Source organism: Cyrtonyx montezumae, unplaced genomic scaffold (genome assembly GCF_038088225.1).
Source record: "Cyrtonyx montezumae isolate F1298 unplaced genomic scaffold, pur_monq_1.0 scaffold_10, whole genome shotgun sequence".
NCBI lineage: Eukaryota > Metazoa > Chordata > Aves > Galliformes > Odontophoridae > Cyrtonyx > Cyrtonyx montezumae.
The window spans coordinates 23,523,201-23,542,765 of NW_027071826.1; the positions used below are offsets into that span (position 1 = coordinate 23,523,201).

At 35.3% G+C, this 19,565-nt stretch overlaps 1 protein-coding gene across 7 annotated transcripts in view; it reads right to left on the reverse strand.

Moving 5' to 3' along the window:
• The window catches only part of NPAS3 (neuronal PAS domain protein 3), a 597,540-nt gene that overhangs the window by 103,602 nt on the left and 474,373 nt on the right, over nt 1-19,565 (reverse strand). For all 7 annotated transcript variants that reach the window (XM_065753476.1, XM_065753462.1, XM_065753444.1 and 4 more), the window contains one exon: nt 1,313-1,487. In XM_065753476.1, the coding sequence (XP_065609548.1) occupies nt 1,313-1,487 (175 nt within the window). The remainder of the gene's footprint in view (nt 1-1,312; nt 1,488-19,565) is intronic.

Here is a 19,565-nt window from a genome sequence, read left to right on the forward strand (position 1 = left end):
ATATCTTGATTGTATATATTCTTTACATATTTCCTTCTATGATAGCTTCCAGATGGTATTATGAACATAATATTTAGCACGTTAAATATAGATTAATTTTTCCATGCCTCTACAGCTCACTTACAGAACACTTCTATATTTTCTGCTTGCTCCAACACTTCTACCATTAGCTTTAAGCTTTATTTCCTTTTGTCTTTTTAATGCTCAGTAACAAAATACCTTTTTCTTAAGAGTCTGTTTCAAAACAACAGATCAAGTACAGTACAAACATCTTTAAATAGTAAAAAAAAAATTTCCCAAGTAAGCAAATAAAACTTTGCACTTCAAATCAGGGCTTGATTCATTAAAAATCTTAAACTTCTCATGAGAAAAATTAACATTTAAACCACTGCTGCTTGGCCAAGCACTCCAGCACACAAGAATATGAAATATCTCCTCTAAAATAGTACAAAAAGGACAAAACCACAAATGTGGAACTTCAATTAATTTAAAGCCCCAATCAGCAAAGAATAAATCCTTCGCAGATCTAATTACCAGAGCTCTCGGAAGACCCAGGCCGACCAGCCAATCTTCCTCGTGTTTGAACAGCTTGATGAACTAGGGGACTGATGGATATCAAGTCATTTTGTTTAATTTATAAATGGATTTTCCCCTAATACTTAAATTATCATCAGTACAACACAATGAAAATGGGAACATTCTGAATGCAAAGTCTATAAGAGGCCTGGAAGGAATTCCAATGAGGAATGTCACCTCTGTTCATTCCTCTATACAATTGATCTAATTAAATACTGAGGTTGGAAAGGCAGTTTAAAATGTAGCCATTACTGTTTTCTTTTTAGCCTTAATTTATCTGTTCACATCTTTCAAGTACCTCCTGAAGTTAAAAAAAAAGAACTAAGAATTCTACAAGTCCCAAATAGTTTTCATTCTTCACAAGCTAATATTCATAAAGTCTATTCAAAGATTTTGCTGAATAATAAATAAATGTTTTACTTTTAACCACTGTAACAATAAAAGAGATGAGATACTAAATCTGAACCTTTTCAATAATTTGAAAGAGAAACTAAATGAACTAGTACCTTTTGTACGTATTGTTCAACTAAAATTAGATCTCTGCTATTATACTTATTAAAATGTCTCTTTATTTTCAAATCTCTTCCTTATTTAATTACTGCTTGGAACTTGAAACTGCCCTGAATTGTTAAATACCATTAGACCTATTTATAGTCTTTTCACACCAGCGACTTGAGCTCAATCATTTGGTAAAGGTCCTGCCCGCCAACCTACTCACTGCAATTGCAATTCCCACCTGGCTCAGGGGTCTCGGACTGGGAAGATGAGGATGCTGAGCTGGCTCCATCCTCTGCTGTACCCTGCGAGAGAAGGCCTCGCCCCGGGGGAAGCTTCATGCCCAGCTGCTCTGCCATCTCCACATGGTCTCCTGGGTGGACGTAGTCAAACACACTGCTGCCTGTCAGTTCCACCTGCAGGGGCAAAAAAGGGGGGGGGAAATGTGCAATCATGTAAGCTTTTCTGTTTCCAAGTTTTAATGCGCCGCTCTTGAAACTCTGAATGTCGCAATCCTGTCGTTGGAAACAAAGATGCTCAATCTGACAGGACAAACAGCATGCATTTAGGGACTGGTGTGATTATTTTTCTTTCCTGTGAAGTAATGCAAATAAAACAAAATAATATGGTATGAGCACCAGCCTGTGTTTGTTACACCAAATGTATATTCAAAAGTGCAAACATATCTATATGACTTAATGACATCACACAACTATACTGGTGAAAATGTGTGTGTGTTTGTGTGCACGTATACAAAAATACATATATATTTTTAGGGAAGCCTGCTTAGGAAGCAGATCTCAGCTCAGCCACAGATGTGCATACTGCTGAAACATAAATGAACAAAACTGCAAAAGTTAATGGAAAAAGAACATTTTCATAATAATCCATTATACTGTTATATACACACATATATAAACCTGTGTGAGGTAGAAGATATTTTAAAGCTGTGCAACAGAATTTAGGAATATATGCAGAAAAGTAATTTTTCATCAATGAAGTTCATACACTCAATAATTTGACAAGAATGCTGGGTATAAAAAAGGTCAGGTGAGGTGTGGACTGGCAAACTGTTTTCTTTTGCTTGTGTCAGCTTATTCCATCTCAATCTAATAAAACAGACAATATGCATCTCCTTAAATACTTAATTATTTTGTATTTGCCAGTCTAAGGAGACCACACTCTGTGGGGAAATGAGAGTAAAGCACAAGCATGTAGAAATCCCTCAGTAAAGAATGTGGGGAAATTCTAAACAAGCTGAAATGCAGAATAGTTCTTTTCTTAATTGATGGAGACATTTCAGGCTTCAGCTATTTGATTTTAAGGCTACAGACTATCACCTTTCTTAAGTTCCAGTGTACCTCTAGTCCATACTGTCACGCTCTCAGAACGTGAACCTTTCAAATACAGTAAGTTATGTCTGGCAACAAGAAGAGGTTGGGATAACAATGACAGGATAACTTTAATAGCTCTATTAAAACAGTGGTGAATGCCATTGTTCTGCAGTGGTGTAAAATGAGTATACTGCAGGTTAAAAATATTTCCTGTTTTAAAATACTTAGAGACTACTTAGAGATACTGTTTCATTCCTTTTGGCTCAAAGTGGTTAAGGTTTTTGTTTCTCCTTTACATCTTGTTTCACACTTTTTGGCTGACAAACAGATACCCACGGTGATAACCACAGGCAGGGAGCAAGCTGCAAGTCTGCATCTTAATGGCAAAATCCCTGCCAATCATCTTAAAACTAATTATAAATCTCTTTCCTGTAAAATCATAACCCTAGCCAAAAATAACCCACACCCCAAATAGAACATGGGTTACATTTTAAAACAGACTTCTCCCCAGGGTTAAATTTAATGTCTTGATTGCATGTATTCCCACAAAATAAATGAATCAATTGCAGCAAGCAGTTTTTGTTTGGTTCATCCAAATTCTAAAAGGGAAGTTCATACACCTTTACTAAAATCACCTGTGCAAATGAGTACTAAATTGTACTCCACACAGTATTACATCCTACCTACAGTAACTATTTCATTCATCTGGTATTGAAAGAGAGCACAAATCAGGATTCATAAATGATCAGTTTGTATCCTCTGGGAGGGAGGGATTACATGTAAATAATCCCTTTAATGTACGCATTGCCTCTAAGCATTTCACACAGCAATAAATTGGTAAACTGAATTTGAGCAATTAAGAAATTAAATGAAACTAATAAAATGTGTATTTTAATATTTCTTGATGGTTATTTGGGGATTAGTGAATATGAAAACAGCCACTCTCCTCCTGTATGAAGGTAAACTGGAGCACTTTGATAAACTGGCAGACATTCGTTCATTTTCAATCAGAACCCCTCTTTTGAAATACGTTAGTACATATTTCATTTCAGATTTCTGTTATTAACAGCATTAAACAATGAAGTCCAACTATCCATTTCAAATAGAAGTACTCCACTGCAAATGCCAACAAAAAATAAATAAATTTGTCTCAGATAATGCTACTTTTAAAATTTTGAATCCTAAATCCTAAAAGGAAAAGCATCGTGACAAGGGCTGTTTTGCTTCATTCATCTCTGCTCCATGCTCACCTGATCTCAAGTATCTAGACAAAAGTCATGGTTCAAGGGAAGCCTAGGCATCAGTGAAGCAAAGTAAGGGAAATTACAGCATATCTATGGCAAATACATTATGAGGAGCACTGGGAAAGTTTCTTGCCACTGTTACCAAGCTGATGGAAACAGAATTTGCATTTCTTGGATTTTTACATGTGTTCCATTTACGCATTTTACACACAGACACAACATTACTTTTGAATAATATTATTATTGTTCATTAATTTATCCATTATTGTTATAGGATGTTGCAAATAAGCCTGCATATTTCCAGAGTATGGACAAATCAATGACACCAATGTTGTAAAGATGAAAAGTGAAAAAAAAAAGCAATTAAAAGTGCTGCTCTGAAACTAACACCTCCTGCCTTATAATGTTGGCCCATACTGTCAGAGGCAGATGTTGGTGGTATGGCAGCAGAGTATGAACCTTCCCACGAATATCCCATTACATTTTATCATTGTGCAATAGATCCAGCAGAGGGGTGGCCTGACAGGATGGCATCTGACATGGGAGTGTGTATGAAGAAAAGGTGTGTCACTGAATTCCTCCATGTGGAAAAATGGCACCCACTGATATTCATTGACACTTGCTGAACATTTAATGGAAACGAAACAGGGGATGTGAGTGCAGTGAGGAAGTAGGTAGTACGTTTCATCAGCAGCAACAGTGATGTGAAAGACAAGCTGTGTTTGGGACAGCCATGCAGACTGCTATGAGAACGGCATGCAGGCTCTTGTTCATGGCTGGCAATCCAGAAGTGTCAGTTTAATAGCGTGATTAATTTCAGCTTTTGCCTAAAAACATATGCGCTCTAAAAGGAAATATCAGATTTTGAGAAGACCCCATATAACTGCATATGCACTGAGTCTTACCATTCATTACCCAGTTTGGCCTTTCTCAGATTAAAAGTTCTGGGTTTACGAGAACCTTGGGCATGAGGTGCAGATTTAGGATTTTTCTCCCTTCAAATAAATTTATTTTGTACTTACTGGAAAATGACAAAGTAGCACTCATTTGAGTTTTAGTCTTCTATTTTCTGAGAAAGCAACCTTTTCAGTGTTTAGCATCTCAACAAAACACTAAGCATGTGCTTAACATTAAACTTGAGCTGCATTTTCCTCAAGGTAAATGGGATGCAAATGAACATTTGGTTGTTGTGCTTAATACAGGCGATCTCTGTGCCTCTGAACTGTTCTGTTGCCAGCTGACTCTTTCAACTGAGAAAGAGATGTCAGTTTTATAGAATATGGATTGGATCATTTTAAACTAGTACCAGCAAAGAGAAAACAGTTCACTGCAAGGAAGAAATATGGCTGAGAATGCCACCTCTGCAAGCTTCTTAGATCAGTGCAAGAAAATGGGCATAAAGCCCTACTCTAGCTTACACTACAGCCACATACCTTGTATTTTACTTTCATAATCATTTGTGAAAACACAGTCGAATGAACAGCACGGAGCAGCTTGTGTTCCTACCGTAATGTATAGCCTCTCAGTATTTCATGTACAATAATACCTCTATGAAAATCAAGCTGCATTACTCCTGCTTCTTTGTATAACACTTTGCATGACTAAGAGCAGCAAGTGACAACACTTTCTCCAGTAACTGAGATTGATTATTGGTGCTTCAGCACATCCATAATCATGATGCATGCAGCACAGAGAGATGGAATTATGTTCATACACTACCTTGATTGGTAGAAAAGACATTTTTTAAAGTGAACTGAATATTTATAGGATGTTTGCAATATGCTCTAGAGGAATGAGAATTGTGCTAGCTGTCAGGTCTCTAGCTATTCTACTGACTTGCATGGCTCTGAGCGCATCATGCATGCTGACTGTATTTGCTACAGTTCAGGCAGTGATCAGCACAAAGAAGATTCTCAGATCTACAAGTGGTCACCAGTCTATAGTACTTGAGATCCTTAGTTTGCTGTTAACAACAGTGAGAAAATGAAATAAGCATGAGAACTAAGTGTGGTTTCCAAAAGCCTCAAAGAGCTTAGTATTTTAAAGAAGCCATAAGATCCTTGAAGTTAAAAAATAACAGAGATATTAGCATTTCAGATTGCCTAACTGAATTTTGGTGAATAATGCAACTATTTTGAAGTTCAGGTAACTCTTCTAAATCAGAATCATCACATTCTGCTGGAGAAAAGGAAGCAAGGATTAGTTTACCCTTTCTAATGTGAATGTTAATGGCCTTTGCTATTTTCCCTGTACTGAATTCAACAGTGCTGTCTATCTGTGGCAACTACAAAGGTAGTGCTACAGTAAATCTCATTTAATTAAATTGAAAAATAGTACTTTAAGGTTGTGGAAGTTGACAGTGCTCTGTACACTCTTTAATGGTTAAGGATTAATTAAGAAGTGATTAATTAAATAATTTTAAAGCAAAATATTGTGACAAATAGCTCAGCAAGAGAAAAAGAAGTAATACTTCTATGTCATATTGAATTTTTCTGTGTCAGAATCGATCTGCCAAATTGTGGGTAGTTGAATAAGCATTTACATTGTGCGTTTTCAGGTTATTATAGGTCTCTCTTCTTAACTGTTACATATCACGATTTACATATACAGTTATACTGAATAAGGAACTGTTTTATCAGAAACATGTCATCTTTTCTACACATCTTACTTTAAATTTTAGTTCATGTATCACTAGGAAAGACACCGAAAGACCTTCTGAATAAAGGTTTGCATATACTATAAGAAAAAGGAGAACAAAAACTTTTCTTCAATAGTGAACAGGAAATTATTCAATTACTGTACACACATACATGTACACAGCAGTGTGTAACTCATTTAGCATGGGTTACCAAAAAAAATCCATGAAATTACAGCAATTTTCATTAAACTGTTGACATCAGTGGAGGCACTTTCAATTTAATCCAGTGTGGGAATACAGAATGAGATTCAAATTTACCTTTCAGGAAACATTACAAGAGAAGTCTTTGCAATATCTCCCCAAAGACCAGGGTCAGCTTTTCAAAAGCAGCCTTTGATTCTGGATGCTCAGCCTGAGACAGGTCTTTTGAAAATTTTGCCGTGGATGTAAAATCCATAATCCCTTTATGTTATGCAGCTATCAACTACAGAATTTTCCTACGGAGATAGGGTGGGGACTTGTTGCCTTCTGCAGCTCACATAAGAGGCACCTAGTCCATCAGGAGTAAGGCAGCGAACACTGGCACTGGCTATTGAAAAGACATCTTTGGACACCTGCTTTTACTCAGCTCAGCTCCCATTTTCTCTCATACCTTTGTTTTTATTGTCTCTTCATCTTGTACAGAGATGGCCCACGGCAGTTCTTTGCAACCATATATAACCTGACAATGAAGGAATTAAAGTTCTTCCTATGAGCATCTGTGACTGTGCCAGAGTGAAAAGGAGCCCTTTTAGAGTCTTAATTATCTTGAGGTCTAAACCCTGATTGAGACACCCTAGTTTTGTGGGAGGAGGCCTCTAAATTAAGGTCGATTCTCTGACAGCATCTGGTTTTACATGTATAACAGGATGTACTGCATCAGGAACACAGAAGGAAACTGAGGTACTAACACTGTGATAAAAGTTCAAATTTCATATCTTTCTAACACATTTTCTAACACACATCTGGACTTTCCAAAACTCCATTTTTCATTAGAACCCTTGTCCTGACTTACAGTCACAACATTTGGAAGTGGAAAGTAGTTGCTGACTTCTGCTATAGAATAAATTCCATTCCTTCTTCAAAAAACGCTTTTTTCTTACAGAGGGAGTAAATCTAGTTTAATTCTCCATTTCTTTTACAGCACCAAAATGAATGACCTTGCTTCAATTACATTTACAGTAAAAATAGCATTTTTAGTATATGAGGAAAGTGACTTTGGTTGTTTTATTTATGAATATCGATTTCTGCATAAAGATAGTATTTGTGCTGTACTTTTTTTTGGTGAATGAGCACTAATATTAGCTCTTAGTTGAGCCCCAGCTGGTGCTGCATAAAATACCGCTGAGGGTCTAACAAAGACCCTGTTGTACCATTTAGCAAACAAGGATGAGAATGATATAGCTCTCTCTGAGGGTCAGTTCTCACTCATATCAATGTCTCCAGGAGTTTTATCATCAGAAAGCAGCAGTCTTTTGACTGAGGGCTTTTAGCTATAGCTCTTTATAGTTCTAAAATAACTGTAACCAGAGAGAAAAAAATGAAATCCAAACCAAACCAAACCCAAACAAACCAAAACCAAACCAAAACAAAAAACAACCTCCAAAACTTATTGCCATGCAAAATCTGTGACTCCTACCCCTTTCTTTTGACCAGGTTCAAGTGTGTCAAGTGTTTGCTTTGCAGTTCTTTAAATGCTAAAAGTCCTTGTGTTATGCTTGTCTTTTCCTTCTTTTTTAGTTGTTAACTCCTCAGTGTTTCAATAATTCAGAATAATATATAATAATAACCTGAATAATAATTCAGGTTAATTATGGAGATTCATCAAGTTACTTTTACTTGGGGAAAAAATGCTCATGCAGTAAGTAGGCAAAAATACCAAACTGCAAAAAAAAAAAATAAATCAAATACAGATGCAGAGAGTCCAAGGTGCATGAATGGTTTTGATCTTAATGGGACACAATACAGAGAGTCTTTCATTTTCAAAGCACTTCATAGAGCAACTGGACTAAATAGAGCTATTGTATTCAAATGTGGCATCTATAAGGCATTCAGAAATAGCTCAAACATTGCCTGGGATAGTTAGACTTTTCAGATGGGAAATGTTTCCCAGAACATTATTATCATTTTTTAATTTTAGTCATGTAATGATCTGTCAGAATGCCCGTGGAAAAAAATGCTCAGGCAAAAATGAAAAATACAGACCTCAGTTTTGTCTAAGGGCAGCACTGGGCTGGACTCTCATTGGGTTGCAGTGTATTTATACACGTGAAGACCCAGCAATATCAAACAGTATGCGTACCTAAATCTATTGCAGTGTTTGAATTCTGAATCCAACGTAGCCTGATCATCAATGTAAATAAAGAAACAAACAAACAAACAAACATATTTGGAATAAGTTTTATCAAATTCTTTACAAATTTTATAGATTGATTTGGGTTGGTTATGAAAAAGTAGATCCATCTGCTGTGCCATCAGTTAAAGGAAGGAGACCAGCAAATGTGATGCAGTTGCTTGTTTCCTATTAAATTGTCAACTTTTAGAGATTCACTCGATGACCTGAGAGCGTGTATATTCTCCCAACTCTGACATTTCTACTTGGCAGCCATGTTATTTTATTAGCACAGTGTCAGCAAACTGGATATGTTGCTTTGATTTTCATCCATTATCTGCTGTATTTATTACAAGTGCAGTTCCTTACAGAACCATGTAGAGAACTTACTGGACCTCATGAGAAAAAAAGAAAGTAAAGTACAAAGCAACAAGGCATTAGTAAATATTTGCAGAAAGTCTTCAGATGATAGAAATTGCCCAGTGCACAGAGTTGATGTGAGACATATCACTAGTGGTTAGAATGTGATGCACTTATTTAATCTGATTCACTAGCCCATTTTTTAATTTCTGTCAGCACATACATGGTGAGTCTTTGTAGCTAAACACACCCTTTCACTTATCTTGAAAAAAAAAAAACAGAAAATCAAAATTACTTAAAAAAGATGAAAACTTATCAAATGTAAAATTAGATTAAGAGTCAATCAAAATCCAACTGTGAATTTATCATTTCAATGAATTTCAATGAATGGTTTAAAATCTGTTCAAAATCTATCTGAAAATGAATATGTAATAATACAGACATATCTCTTTTTCAAAGCTAGTATTGTCAGATGTATTCTGTGCATTATAATTCATGAACAGGGTACATGACTATTTGAGAAGTATTAAAATGAGCTGACTTTTCAATACAAGTGTCTTGACAATAAGTTTTTCTATTCTTGGCAATTCAGAAATGTAGACAATTGTGCTAGAAAAATAATATGTATTGTAATATTCATTGTACAGTAGTAGTATAGTAAGTGGCAATTCTGGACATTACAAGAGACATAAGGATTATTTTCTGTGATTGCACAGAGAATACTTGGATTTCTTGTGAAGCTTTTGCATTGGAAATGAGATTCATCAGTCTGAACAGGGCAGGGTTAGAGCCCTTAGCAACATGCTTATTTTGTAGAAGGTCACTCAATAATAACTTCCTCTGCCCTCCAAGCTTATTAAGACTGACTGGCATATATTAATGAAAACACCTGATTCTCCAACCATAAAACCCAGACAAAGACTTTATTTTAATATTAAGGAAGGAACCCTTAATTAGCAGGGTTTCAAAAATGTCAGCTTCTTCTATTAGCTGTTCTGGTCCATCAAAGCCATAATCCCTACTGTCAAATTTCATCACATGATAGGCAGTTTGCTAGCTATCTTTTTTTTTTTTCCTTAACTAATCATACTGACTGAAGCTTTTTATTTTGCCACCACATTTAACAAGTTTGCATGCATTTCACTGTTACATTGCTGATTTTACTTCTTTCAATGAATCTCTGAATGTCTGCATGTGTCAGCTAAAAGAAGAACAAACTCAAGGAAACATAAAATATTACATATTGATACATAGACATATAATTAAAGACTTTTGGGGAGAGCTCTCATTCACAGTATTGATTCTTTTCTAGGGCATGCAAATGTACTTCTGTGAAAACATGAATAAAAACCACTGTTCAATGATGAATTTCTATTTCAGGCATGTTAAGAGAAAAAAAGAACAAATGCTTGAAACATTATGAAGACCTTTGAAGATATGCATTCTTTAGGATTAACCCACATATGTATGCTATATGAAATTTGTTCAAGTAGATATTGCTTGCACTGTCCTTCAAATGAGACAGATTATGTAAAATTTTACTGGAGTAAACAAACCAATTTTTAAAGGACTTATATTCTAACTTAATTTCAACTGAACATTCCTATTTCATGGAAAACCCAGTCCATTTCTTTCTCTTAAAAATAAGAAGTGAAAAAAGGTTACTGTCTTCTCCACAGACTTCTAAACTTATTCATCTCAGACATCACAAATACTGTTTGTAGATTCAATAAATCTATATTTCCCAAATCAGCATACATTTAGCTCATCTATGTACTCTTCATCTTCTTTCACAGGAAAAAATATAAGCATACAGAATTTGTAGGATGAAAATGTAGAAAGACCAAGTATCCTCCCAAGATCTTTTTATGCTTACGTTTTCTTTAAACTTTTCATTTAAATTTTTAAGATTCTTTTTTCTTAATAACTGATGCAACACTGTGTAACACTTATATTGTAAATGCTATACTAAAATGAAGTACATTTGGAGACATTACTGAATCCAGATAAGAAGAAAGGAATTCGAATATTCTGGAAAGATACGCAGTCTCTGGCATGGAAGAATATGGGTAACACTGCTATTTTGACTTAGCATGGAAGTTGTTTTATAAAAGAAGAGCAAGTCAGAGTCAACAAGGGAGACAATACAGAAGTTCACTTCTGTTTAAAATGATATATAGGCAAGAAACCCAGGACTGAAATACAACTGTAGGTCTTAGTAGTAAGGGAAAAACTTTTTTCCAGAAGCAGGAGGAAAAGATCAAAGACTCAATATTATAGATGCCTATGGAAATCTTCAGAAGAGATGAGAGGGACATAATGGAACTGGAACTCAAACTGAACTTAGAGGAACATCAGCAGAACAGCAGAAAATTAAGAGCTACTAAAGAAGATACAGAGACCAATCAGGAATGGGACCCCTGAGAAACAGAACTAAAAATAAAATTATATATATATAAAAAGGATATCGAGATTCTGGTCAAGAATGATAACTACAGTACAGACAATAAAATTCAAGAAAAAAACAATAGCAAAAAGTATAAGTGTCTTCAGTAATTGATTTACAAAATATACCTTGGATATGGAACTCAGGAAATATTTAGTGAAAATATTCTTCTCAGGAAAATGATTCTGTTTTTTGCTCACTGTGGAATTTTTCCCACTACTAATAAATGCTATATTGCACTGCTAATAATAAACCTATATACTTTAATTCAGGTCCCTTTTGATACTGTCTTTTTGGGGAAAAGAAAATCAAATGTATTCTTATTTTACACATCTGAATTAATTAAAAAAACAAAACAAAACAAAGCACATTATAAACTGCATTTATTGTATCAGTTTAACCTTAATTGGCTCCTTCCTAAGTATATTTCCTAGCTGAAATTACAGCTGGCTACTCCAAACCTTTTCATGGCTTTAAGTGACTTTCAACTTTTCCTTGTATGATTTTTGTCTCCAATTAATTAATTAATTTAGAAATGAAACCCACTGTTTAGAGCAGTCAAGTCTTAGCCTTTCCCGTGAGGCATCTAAGGAGCGAAGCAACAATAAATGGCAACAAGATAATAAGGCAAACATATGAAGTCCAATATAATAACAAAAAAAAAAAAAAAAAAAGGAGTACAAGAAACCTAAATTAGCCTCAGACTCTGAACAGTCTTTATCTTAAAAGGTACATGACAACTAAACTCAGGTTTTAAAACTGTCCTCTACCTCCCACTAGAAGTTACTGTAGAACTAAAACATCCATGACACAGTCGTTACAGAAGTGTTACTGCAGGGTAAAACACCTCCATCAGTGCTGCCTATTTTCTTTAATCTATTTTAAACTGATCCTCTCATATCTTCAATGAGTGCTCCCTACTTACTGCTGCAGGATTTTGAGCATAACAAGCCTGCCTCAATTCTCTATCCTTCTGATCTTGTAAATTTCAATTGTGACAATCTCTTTGTCTTCTCCTTCCCATATTAAAAAATCCCAGCCTTTTTCTGTCTCCTTGTAATGCAGTTGTTCCATCTCCTTGGTCATTTTAGTTACTCTTGTTATGTATCACTCTAACTCTACAATATACCTACTTGGATGCAGGGAGCAGAACTGCTCATAGTACTCTAGACACCAAGGTTTTATGAAATAGCAAAATGATCCTTCTGTCTTGGCCTCAGTATCCTTTCTCAACATTTTGGCTGATACTGCTCATTCACTTGATAATTACAGAGAATTATCCACAGTGATTCCAAGATGTCTTTCTGAGTTTTAACCACTGCTCTAATTGAACACGTTAACAGTGCTTTCTGAATGGTCAGTGTCAACAATGCCTCTGATCCAAATGGCTGAAACTACTAATGGTCTCTGTCATCATTTGACTGTGACTTCTATGAAAATTCTGCAGTATTGCCTTGTTGTTGGAATCCAGACTTGATAACATGGCAACTTCTATGCTTGACTGGTGCTTTCTAAGACTCTATTCAGCATAAAGGTAGCATTTTACTGTAATTTTTTGCAAATCATATTGTGTGCACAATATTAATATATCTTATTGCATATTAGATACAGACAAAACGGTGCATTTATGCATTAATGGTCCATAGGTACTGCAAGGGACAATGAAAGAAAGAAGACCAGAAGGATAAGGTAAGTTGCAGGCAAATTAATATAATCGAATTTTTCAGTAGCTACAAAACAGGTAGAGAAAATTTAGCTTGACTTCTTTGGAGCAAAATAGTTTTGTGGACTAAAATGGTTAGTTTTTTACTGATAGGCATGAGAATTCAAAACTCTCCATTTGGAAGAGAAAGTCAGTCTGCTGGCAAGGTAAACAGTATTACTTTAATTTGTAGTGTGCACAATTAATACTAGTGTATTAAATCTGCACTGCAAATAAAGCTGAGATCTTTCCTTGCCAAAAGGATTATTAAGTTTTCAGGATTTGTGTCTTGGGAAAGGTTGCAAAATGAATAAGCCAGAGAGAAATGAACAAGTAAACTGCTTTGAAGAACTGCTAAATCACTGAATTTAAGAGGTAGGAAATTAGATTCAGTGTGTTCAGTGTGACATTTTGTTCCATACTTTTTCGATTACTGTAGGAAAGAACTAAAAGGAAGCTAAATGAGATCTGGACGTAAATATCTAATTAGCCTTTCACAATTCAAAACTTGCCCATAAACTATATTTCTGTTATGTATACAGTCTCTATAAAACATATAATACAATTCTTACATTTCAGAGCTTATAAGAGTTTAGATGTCAAGATCACATTGGCTGTGGTACATGGTATGCAGCCAAAAATATTACATATGCTGCTAAGGTACACAAATCTTCAATTTCCCTTTTCAAAGGTGGTTTATATTTTTAAATTTTTCTGCAACAGGCACTTCACTAAACTTAAAAACTCACACACAGGTGAGTATCTTTATGCACTGGACTTAGATGAACTTACTTTCAAAAGAGGGTAAAAGATTGCTAACAAACACTGCACAACACAAGTGTAGTCCAAGCTATGATTTAATTGTTTTTTCCTACACATAAGGCTCTCCTAACAGATTTTTTTGAGTGTTTGGAAGCATACAGACACACACATACAAAGACTGCTTTGAAGATGAGTTCACGCACAAAATAATCTTCATCTGCATTGTTATCAATTAAATTGCCATCAGCACTGCAGACGCCTCTGGCAAGGTTCCAAGCTCCAAAGAGGTTGGATTGACTCACAGTCCTAGAAATAAAGGTTGCACTGACTCTCACCTTTGCAGTACTGATAGAGGCCCTATATAAATCACTCAAAACATAAATATTTATTTATCAACAGTTGGCTAGTCAACAGCATGGTGTGGTCTGCACATATTTCATAAAGCAGATGGTTTACATTTTCTGAACTCAAGGCAAAAGTCAACACTATGTGATGCTAACCGTTTAAGATTTTTTTTATTCCTGATATGCCATAATTATCAGAGATTCCACAAAATAAATGGGTCAACTTCCAACTACGTTTTTCTTATATTCAACTGAAGAAAATTGAATTGCATAACAGTTGCCACACAGACATCTATCCAAAATTGAAGATAACTTTTTAAGCATGATGTTATCTCTACCAGCTTCACAAAACTACCACAATTTCACTTTTTCTTTGTGCCTGTAATGGCTCCCCATTATCCTGATAAGTGGGCAGCTATTTCATTTCTCTCTGTATTGATAGAGCTGTGAAGGAGAATTAGATTTCAGCACTTATGTAACAGAGATTAATTGATTGATTAGATCATTAATTAAAGTTTCCATTAAATTCTCTTTTTAAAAAGCACAGGATTGTGGATCCCCAGGGTTTCAACTAACCCTTGAAATCACAAACAAGAGAATGCATAACTAAACATTGTATCTTATCTTGTGAAGAATAATTAAGCCAGTAGATGCATTACTATGGAAGGAAATTGTTTTTTAAGGAAAACATTTTTTTTCTTTCAAAACACTCATTTTTTCTTTTTTTTTAACTTCAAACCTCAGGAAACAGGGTGAGATTTTTGGTTTCTCCCCACTGCAATTGAGGAATAACCACCAAATATAGCTTGGCGTATACATATATATACGTGTACATATGTATGTCTGTTTGCCTGCATGAATCTCTGAAGGGGTTTTTTTTTGCTACTCATTTTTATGAAAAGAAAAAGAAGTAAAAATGTGACTTAAGTTGTTTTAGATTTGAACTGGTATGGTCTACTTAGAACTTCCAGCCACAGAATGTTTCAGAGTTCTGTGGAAAAATAAAAACAGCAAGTGGCCTTTCAGGTAACCCATAATTAAAAGCAATTTTGAGCTGTCTTTTCAGGGAAGCTACCCAGGGGAAGTATGTGCTACCTGTATGACCTTCACGATTGTGAGTCCTTGGCAGTGTCAGCGACCCTCTGAACTGAATTCAAAACTAATCTCTAATAGAAAAAGAGAAACAGAATTCATGCAAATCATATTAATTCCAACATTTCCCCAGTGAGCTGGGTATAAACTACAGCCTAATTAAATATTTTTTAACGATGTGAGTAATTTTTGCCAAGGGGCGGATTCAGGGGAAAATTTAATATGAGATCACAAAAGCTGTTCCCAGCGTTGATTCTGTAAATTAATGACTATCTGCCTTATGATAAAAACATGCTGCCAAGAATGAAAATGAAGTCAGCAAAGCTTGCAGTATTTGTCTAACAACCAAATATACAGAATGCAAAACTTTAAAGGATATGGAAAATTTTCATTGTCTGTATGATCTGTTCTTGATAAAGATGCACGACACTGACAGCATAAAGCTGTTCTATATTATACAAGACTATCAGCTCTTATTAGCTATCATTAATATCCTGTTAGCCAGTGTTATGAACTTAAGTGAATTGGTGCCAAGCACCAACATCAAGACTGTGAGAGGTATTTACTTGTGTAGGAAGGAAAAATGTGCTGTGATCCTTTCATAACATGTTTATCTATAAAACACACGGAATGCTGCACTGTTTCTCAGAGTTGCTCACAACTATCCATCCATCTTCTGAAACACTTAAAAAGACCTTATCACTGTCGTATCTAGGCACCAATCTCAAGTGCTTGTCAGAAAGAAAATCTCATTAAACCAGTGTTATTAGTGCTTTTGAATAATAAATGCACAAACATTAAAACTATGATCAAGAAAAAAATGTATAAAGAGGCAGGAATTATTGATGCATCAGTCTGGCCAGCTTTTTATCATGATTTGGAAATTAAGCAGTAAGCATTATGCGACTGAGAGGCTGTTTTATATGAGAGGCTGCTTTATAAAGTGTATTATTAGATCGGATATTGAAGATATTCAAATGCAGAATCCTCTAGTTAACCAATAAAATAATCCTTACTTATAGCACGACAGACAGTTAACACCAAGGAGTTGCAAAGCATCACCAGATGACAGGTGACTAGGACTTCACTAGCACCCTGGTCAAGAGGCCAGCCCACTGTATAGACTTTGCAGCCATTTTTGCTTAAACTTTTGCCAGTGCTGGTTACTGAGACTGAACTTACAGCATTTCAATTAGAAGGTCATTCTGTGCTAAGTAGCATGCCATTGCCTCATTATAATCATAAAATTAGTGAGAAAAGACCAGTACGAATAATACGAAGAAGCCAATCTGAAAGGTGAAAAGATGCTATTTCCTTGTTTCATTAGAGATGGCAGTAAAGATTGCTGTTTAGAAATAAATATTTAGCTTCTAATGCACAATTCTCCTAGGAAATAAATACTTTAAACTTTGCATCAGAATAAATTAATAAATAAAAAAACTAGCTCAATGTTGACATAAGAAAGGTTTACAAATATCAAACAGTGTAACTTAAGACATAGCATTACATGTTGAGATATTAGTGTGCAAGAATAATTTCCAAAGCATGGCAACAGGACTGTTAGATTTTTTAAATTTGATCCTCATCATATTATCTTTTTTTTTTTTTTTAAGTTTGTAACAGTTGAAATAATAACAATAACCCAGAGAATCAGTTAATATAAAATATGTCTCAGGATATTAATTCGTTATTTGAAGACTGAGGAAGCCATTGAGGCTTCAGTATGCCTGAGTATATACTGCAGATTACTAGTCACTGCTGCACAGAACTGAAAACTACAAAAAGGAAGAGGACAATGGTAAACCCCCTGCAAAAACACTGGGAGAAAACTACTCAGTCTTTCATGTTTCCAGCCAGAGAACATACAGTCTCCCAAAGGGCCATGGAACTCTATACCATGAACAAATAGAGAAACTACAAGAATGTGATACTCTTCAGGATTATAAAAATCTTCAAAACATATCATTTTAAATATATTCCACTTAATTAAAGCCTGAAAATTGGCTGCTTCAGTCTGTAAAGCACAGAACATCCTTAAGGGAAAACTAGTATTTTTGCTAAGAAGTGGTATTAAGTTGTAAGCCACTAAAGCAGGAAAAGAAACGTAGAGGGAATGACATAATTTTTAGAGGGAATACTTGTTATAAGATTATAGGAAAATGTACAGTTTAATGCCAACCATTCTCTGTGGTTACCCACTAGGTTCAGTTCCATTCTTCAGGAACTTTACTCCTTTCTAGATGGACTCTGTAGTCAGCAGCCCCTGATGAACACATACATCCAGCTAGCAGCAGTCTTGACCTGTAGTTTTGGCTGACCTGCTCAATTAGCTTAAAGAGACACTCTGTCAACCAAACTTGAGAGGCTGAGGCCCTTTGGTAAAGTAGCCCAACTGAACATGTTTCTTGCTGTTATCACCTGTTTTATTTGGCAAAAATTTCAAACAGTCATCGAGAGGTTTTATTGTACACATGAAATAATCAGAGACTTTTTCTGTGGCTTTTCCCAGATGACAGAAGAAAGTTGGAGCAGAACAAGAAATCTAAGCTTTCCAGGTCCTCATCATTTACTTTCCTTTTCCGGCTAAGATACCACATGTAGAAGGGATACAAAAAGGACATCTAATCATTCATTTTTTTATGTTTTAATGGAATCATAAAAATGTTCAGGCTGCAGCAGCACAAGAAATGAGAGTTGATGATGTAATGTAGAGAGGGAAAAGAAGCAATTCAGTAGTGTCTTTGTACAGTTTTCATATTACACAGCTGTAGCTGAGAGATATTATGACAAAAACATTCCAGTATTTATAGCTCTGTGCATCACTAATCCCCAAATATATCATTATATAGAAGTGAATTTTTAAAAACAATAAAAATATTTCAAAGGCTAATCTAAGTTAGGTGTCTATGTACCTTTGAGAATCAGAACCTGAATAACTGAGATGATTTTAAAGTTTTGTGTAACTAAAGATACACAGCAGATAATTGCAATTGTGCAGTTCATTTTGTGAATGGAAAAATACATATGTATAATTTTGAAGAGCTAAGATAAATCAGGCCAAAGTTCTTTGGGAATATTAATTCTAGCATCACAGAATCATAGAGTGGCCTGGGTAGAAAAGGACCTCAAAGGTCATCTACTTTCAACTCCACTGCCATGGGCATGGCTACCAACCACTAGAACAGGCTGCTCTCATCCAGCCTTGCCTTGAATACCTCCAGGAATGGGGCATCCACAATCTCGCCAGGCAATCTGTTCCAGTGCATCACTGCTTTCTGAGTGAAAAACCTCCTCCTAAGTGAGGAGTTTCCTCTTTCCTGAGTGAAAAACATCTAACCTAAATCTTCCCTCTCTTAGTTTAAAACCATACCCCCTTGTTTTATCACTATTAACCAATGTAAATGGTCAAATAGTTTGGCCAAAAAACTGATAAAATACGAAACATGAAGAAACAAATGGAAACCAACAAAATGGGTGCAGAGAGCATAAAATTGAGCAACTGCGCTAAATTCTCTTCTTTGACTCTCTTAAAACCTGGAAGTTCTGAGAATAGTTTACTTACACTGATCTTTTATATCTTTAATTTCTGGAGACAGTTATTTTTTGTGGGACTATTCATACCTATGTGAACTACTAACTTTTTGCAGGGTTGCCAACTTGTATAACTTAACTTGCAGTAACCTTGTATTTTTGTTATGGTCCTGGACCATATCACACCAAAGGTACAGAGTTTCAGTTTTCCTCCAAAGATGGAGAAAGCTTCTAGCCATGCTGCCACGGAAAACTAAAAGTTGAAAAATCCAGGAACTGAAAAAAAGTTTACATGCCTGGTGATTAAGGCAAGCATTCCTCACCTTTTTTTTTTCCTTTGTCTAACATATACTTCACATTACTGACATCCCTTTGGTATCAGCTCTGTTTTGTTTAGATTTTGAAGGGCCTGATCCACTATTCATTGATGTTGAGATGTCATTTTTTGACATCTTGAATCAAATCTACAGACCACAGCACAATGAGAGTGGTAATTTTAAATGGAATTTTGTTTCATAACAAAGCTTTAAAGACAGCTTATGCCATAAAGTTCTTGCAACTAATCAACATTTGTTAGAATTTTTGCATGCAAGGCAGAATATTTCTATGAAGTGCTCTCTGCTTTCAGTTTGTTTATGAAATGAGATTTTGAAACGTTACTTGCAGACTT